At 39.3% G+C, this 6,477-nt stretch overlaps 1 protein-coding gene across 1 annotated transcript; it reads right to left on the bottom strand.

The window, feature by feature from the left end:
• Window positions 1–388: 388 nt before the first annotated feature.
• LOC100893330 (melatonin receptor type 1A-like) lies at window positions 389–4,508 on the bottom strand. The gene is made up of 3 exons (XM_030994148.1): window positions 4,308–4,508; window positions 1,778–2,138; window positions 389–561 (listed from the first exon to the last, which is right to left on the bottom strand). The coding sequence occupies exons 1-3, from the start codon at window positions 4,506–4,508 to the stop codon at window positions 389–391; spliced, it is 735 nt and encodes a 244-aa protein (XP_030850008.1).
• Between the last annotated feature and the right edge of the window lie 1,969 nt (window positions 4,509–6,477).

The following is a 6,477-nucleotide window of genomic DNA, read 5'->3' as shown; positions in this document are numbered from 1 at the left end:
CCCGTAGCTGACGCAGCCCTGCGCCAGCCATCGTGTACGACGCGCATACGAGACGTCATTCAATGATGCTAGTGGTTCAGTTTATTGCTAAATAAGTCATACCTCAGTAAACACCGAATATGCTTAAAGCTATGAGACGCGCATAAAGATTAATACCTAAGCTAGACTGTCGAAGATAATGTGAAAACGAAAGGAAATGCAATCTCTTTATTATTTGTTAACGTTGATTATGGAGCTTTTGGAGGTAATTGGCCACACACAAGTAATTTTAAAGCAGTATTTGTCCTTTTGATTTTGAATTCACTCTTTGTATTGTGACTCTCGCATGGCACATCCGCAGTTTTCGTCACCTATACGACGCCTTGTGTGCAATGTGCAAACGATCAAACTACCTACCCATGAGAATGACACGTTTATGGGATTCATGTCGTTGACGTCGACGTTTCATCGTGACCCTTTTGTCCGTTCTAGTTGCGTTGACGTTCCTGGCGCTGTGTGCCTCTGTACTGGCGCTGATGTCTCCGTCGTTTTCAGCCGAATCTGACAAACGTCTTCCTGTTGCTGGGTGGGGAAGGGTCACATGCGTCCCCGATTCCTAATCAACGGGATGTAATTATCGTTATTATTCAGCTGGCCATTGTTACAAACTTCAATTTGCATTCAATTTAAATCAATAGAAATCAACGAACTGAATGTCATAAGGTTTGATTTTAAAGTTAGTATCTAACAGACACAAGAAAGATGGGAAAAGCGAAAGAAGGGAACGAAGACTTCAGGGAAATACCTGAGATATTGATAATTCATTAGCTTTTACTAACCATAAGATGATAAAGCGGATCCTAATCAAATGATTAGTTGAGAGCGTACACATGATCACGCATTTATTTTGCCTAACACCTAATTGTACTAATGACCGGTAATTAGTAAAATCACCATTTCATAAAACAAATAAAACATCAACTTATAAAACAAATAATGCACATCATTTTGTTCGGGCATTAGTAAAATTACCCACACTCGGTACTTTCGACACAGTCTAAATAACCCTTGGCTATCGCCTCGGAAGTGTTAGACTGTTCCAAAGGTACCTTGTGTGGGTAATTCTTACTAATGCTCTCACTGCCGTGTATTATTGATAAATCATTACAACTGATAATTATGTCAATTGTCCTTGAAACACCATTATTCTGATTATAGCTGCATCGATACATTATTACATTGTGTGCAGTTTAAGTTGTAATACTGAAACCGAATCTAATTAATCTTTTCTATCGGAAGCTTTCTCCAATCCGGTCCACTAAAATGGTATTTTCCATCTGCAAAAGTGCGCTAAGTTAAATGAAGAGAATGATTAATGAAATATGATTGCCATATCATTGAATTAATAATATATAGTTTAAATAATTTAGCAAGGTCGTCATCGCACGTTTCCTCAAAGTAGCTGCAGAATTAAAAAAAAAAGATAAAGGGAAAATGCATATCTAGATAACTATTCAGCTAAGAATGCCCTTAGTCAAGAAAAAAGTGACTGTGTGTGCAACTCCGGTACAATATGTAATAGAAAAAGATTAAAGGCCTTTACCACGAGGAAGGGGGAGGAAAACGCAAACTGTGAAAGAGAGTGAAAGAGAGAAAGAGAGGGGATAGAAAAAAAGAATTATATTAGGCAATGTAAGGAAACTCACTTCACATGAGTCCATCGATATTGTATTCACACTTCTATTCGGCACATTCGACAACGCCCTCAAAGTGGACATCGATGAGAAAAGTAGGTGACTTTGAAGACTCAAGCCCTTCTTCCGAATGAAGTAAGCGATGATGACGTACATGGCGATCAGACCTGGGATGGTTAATCCTAGATAAAAAGCACTGCAGCTGATCCGGAAAATGTCGCTTTCCCAGAGACGAGTGCAGTGTTTCGTGCTTTCGTCGTATTCGTAGTCGATCAGGAAACCGGCCGCCGCGATGGATGCGATGCCGATTCCTACGAGCCAGGACGCGACGACCATCACATAGATACGACGTCGATTTGGAGGAAAACGCCGCGATAGAACGACGATGAGGAGACGGTCAGTGGCGATGGAGAGAATGACGGCAAAGTTGGTGAAGGAGAACATGATGGAGAAGAATCCGTTCATCTAAAGGTGGAGATAAAAAAGGTTAAGTTCTGGGGAGAGGTGTAAAGAATTTGGTGAGCGTCATCATTGATATTTTGTGGAAGAACATCAGAGTAAAAATGTTCCCTGTAAAGCATGGCTCTTCAAAAGCCTTCACAGACAAGTAACAGCTTGAAAATGAGGTCCGATTTTTATGGCACATGTTTGTGTAGTCCCATATACATCTCTCTGTGTACAGTGCCTGCTACTTTATCAAGACTGGGCCAAATTTCTTTACATTTTGATGACTCCAAAACCTTGCAGTAAACACCAGCACATGAACAACTTTTCTGATCGATTCCTCTCCGCAGTATTTCTCAAGGCAATCGCATGACCAGAACTTAACTTTGTCTTTAATCCTAAGTCTTTTACGCCCACTGCACACTATACGATTCTCCCGCGATCCGTTTTTTCAAACAAATGGCAAGTATTTTAGATATGAAAAAATTAAGCAAACATTATTTCCGTACTTTCGGTTCTAAATAATGATAAGAATACTAACAACCAACCGCAATTTTAGTGCATTTAAGCCTTCTTTTCATAATAAAAGCCTAATCGGTTTCAAATCGTTTTAAGTGAGATGGCGACTTCAGGACACGTACTGTAGGGTTGTGTAGAGGTGTCGTGATTTAGTGGATACGTCACCAGACTTTTGATCATATGGAGCGTGGTTCGAGTTCCACTGCGGCACTAATATCCTCTAAGCCCCCATCACACCAAACTAGTTCGCACTACGTTCTCAAAAATGTTGCCAAACGGGCTCAAACTGTGTGCGAACGGAGTTAAACGTAATAGGAACTGTTTGCGACTTGTTTAAGGACTTTATGGATGGGCTCGGACTGGACTATGTCTCTAATACGATCCTAGTTCGTTCATTAACAGTCCACAATATGTTCAACTCGTCTGTACTCGTCCACAGTCAGTTCATATCAAGTTTAGATCGGATAAATTTGATATTTCCAAACAGTCCAAACCATTTTTACTAGTTCGGAACTTGTTTTAACTAGTTTATAACCCAACCACCCCGTTCAGAGACTCGTCCTCATCTCGTTCTTAGTGCGTTCGAACGCGCTTCTATCGTTCTTTGCAATCCCGTCCTGGTTCGAGTGCTATACAAACCCAGCGCGTTCTTCCTCATTGATGCTCGACCACATCACGTGGTAACACGTTCCTAGTAGGATCGAAGTACGGCAATTCCGTTCGTAGTACGTCCATCTCGTTTTAAGTACGTTGTCACTCTGTCCAATTACAGGACGGGGAGAAATTGGCCCGTTTGGCAACATTTTCCAAAACCTAGTGAGAACTAGTCTGGTGTGATAGGTGCTTGACCTGAACGTCTTGATCTGCAAAGCCTAAAGCGTTGAAGTTGAACGGGAATGAGGAATGGCGAGAACGCGCTGGGTTTTTATAACTCCCGACTCAGGACGAGATTGCACACGAGATGAGGAAGACTTGCACTGCGTCTGAACGGGGTGGTTGGGTTAAAAACTAGTTAGAACAAGTGGCGAACTAGTTAAAATGGGTTTAGACGTATTGGGAACGAGGTAGAACTAGTTAATAATGGGTTTAAACTGACTACGCACTGGTTTGGACTGCCTAATTTACCGATCTGAACTTGATATGAACTGGCTGTGGACGGGGTACAAACGAGATGGACGTATTGAGGACTGTTTACGAACGAACTAGGATCGTATTAAAGACATTTTTTACACACTCTGCCCCGACCACTACCCGTTTACGATTTTCTAGGACGGTTCCAGAACGTAGTGAGAACTATAGTTTGGTATGATGGGGCTTTAGCAAGACCTTATTTGTATATGCCACTCTCCACCCATATGGCACTGGCTGTATGGGAGGTCGCGCCGATTTCGTGTGAAATTGTGCCAATTTCAAGGTTGTGAATTGGCGCCATTTTTTTCGTGAGATATGGCATGGTTTTCTATAGGAGATTGCGCCAATTACATGAGATGTGGCATCAATTTTATATGAGATGGCGGCGATTTTTAATGAGCAGCCCATGGGCGCCTGCGGTGATACGGAAAAAATAAGAGGAGCCTCTGGATCAGTAATATGCCAGTGTTTGGGATTCTTACGTAATTATGTCTAAAATAAAAACTATGCCTATGCGATACCTATTGTCAATAAACTCACTTTGCACACTCCGTCATGTGTTGTTAAGAAATGTCCACTATCAAAGACAGATACCAATGAGAACGTCATACTGGTCAGCGCTACACCAAGATCCGCCACAGATAGGTTGAGGACCAACATGTTATGATGGTTCTGTCTCAGACTACGTACACGTAGGATGGTGGTGATGACGAGGATGTTGAAGAGTATTGCTCCCAGCATGATGATGATGAGACTGTTTGATGGAGGCGAGAGGAGTGACGAAATAAAGAGGCCAACATATTATATGAGAGAGGGGATAGAGGGATGAAGCAGGGATAGAGCTCGAATAAGCGGAAGGGAGGCATTTGGAGGGAGAGATATTAGGGGGAATAGAAAAAAGGACGAGACAGCGAATCAGACAGAGAGAGAGAGAGAGAGAGAGGGGAGAGAGAAAGAGAGAGAAGGAAAAGAGGGAGATGGGAGAATCGAAGCTTTAAAGTTGCACAAAACATAATACATTACAGACAGGCGAAAGAGAATTAATATCAGCACTTAATATAAGGAACCATACAATGTTCAGATGAAGGGTAAAGAAGAAGGTACGGCTCTATTCATTCTGTCACTGCATACTCACATTCTGATCACAAATTGTCTAAAAATAAAGAAAACACCATACCTTGATGACTCTAGCACAACTTGAACAATCGAGCTGGTCTTGTTTTTTCCAACAAGAGAGAGATGTGTATCATCCATAGTAAACATTATCACCTTTCTGAAGTCGAAAACAATGGTTCCCTGATCATCGCAGACCAATAACTATCAGGATCTGGAAGTGACTAGAAAGCAGAATGATTTTCTTTACAAGTTTCATATTGATTAAGGCTGAATTTCAGTTATATTTATTAATCTCAATAGAATTCATAAGAGTGCCCTTCAGTTTTTAAGAGAGCGTGGTATTAAAGTGAAACTAAATGTCAGATATATTTTTATTAGATATCAACGTATCATATTTTATTTCCTCGTTTTATTAATACACTATACAGATTATAAACAATTAATGTGTACAGATATAGTGCTATTATTTATGACCACCTCTTTTATCCTGTCCGTTTTATATTATTCTGGAGATAACCATCTATTTTCTTCCCCCCAAAATGCCCCCCCCCCTTCTGCTATCTGGAAAGTGTCATGCCGTCCATGCTTCTTTTTCTTTAACTTCAACAACTGAAGTCCGCGTCATGCCTTTAGCAAGCGGTTCTGTATCAAAATAAAAAGAGATTCAATCATTCACATTATGCCCTCTAAAAATACAAATATTGCACCCCCCCCCCTGTCACATACGCACAACCCACTCACACACACATATGTTTCATATTTTTCCTTTTGAAAGTCTAATCACTTAGCTCATTAGTAATTGTAGATATATTATTAAGTCCAACACCCAGGGCATGAAGGCCAAATACTAGACATAATTCAGCATAAGTTTAATATCCACTTAGACATTCGGACAAAATACGGCCTTCCCCTTCGTTTGTAATTTTGACCTGAGAGTATCAAGGAAATGCTCATAGGAAAAAAATTACTTATCAGTTAATGTTAAGTACTGTAAAAGGGTGAGAGTGCTGAGGCATTTTTGTCATAAATAACCTGTCCATCGGTCAGATGCTGAGAAATGAACAAATTAAAGAAGAAACTAACACAAGTAATTATTTCTAATATGATGCAAATTGATAAATCATATTTATTAAGCTTTTGTATTTAGTAGAAAATGTAAAAATTGATTTCACGGTAAAACAATTATTGAATGGCAGAAAAATAATTGATTTTAATCTGTCATTAAATATAAATAAATCAGAGAATGTTGCTAGGTCTGTAAATGTCCCAAATGATAACATAGAAATATGTTTTGCAACAGCCAATTTTCTAACGATAAAGTTAATGCATAAATTGTATATTTTTGTAAAATATCATCAAAATGGTTTAAATCAGGATTTCAATTTATTCAAAGTACATAAATTGAGTAGCAGTTATCGTTAGAATGTGCCCTCAAACATAATAATTTGAATTACATTTTAAAAATTAATACATTTTGTTATCCTTCGAAAAGAGTAGGTATATGAAGAAAAAAGCGACACTTTTACATGCATATTTTTGGATATTGATCAAGTCGATGATACAAATATCATGATCTTGAACTGAAAGAAAACCA

Source organism: Strongylocentrotus purpuratus, unplaced genomic scaffold (genome assembly GCF_000002235.5).
Source record: "Strongylocentrotus purpuratus isolate Spur 01 unplaced genomic scaffold, Spur_5.0 spur5_scaffold_21, whole genome shotgun sequence".
Classification (NCBI taxonomy): Eukaryota; Metazoa; Echinodermata; class Echinoidea; order Camarodonta; family Strongylocentrotidae; genus Strongylocentrotus; species Strongylocentrotus purpuratus.
Note: the sequence above shows the minus strand (reverse complement) of the source record. Positions and strands in the feature narration are given on the sequence as shown.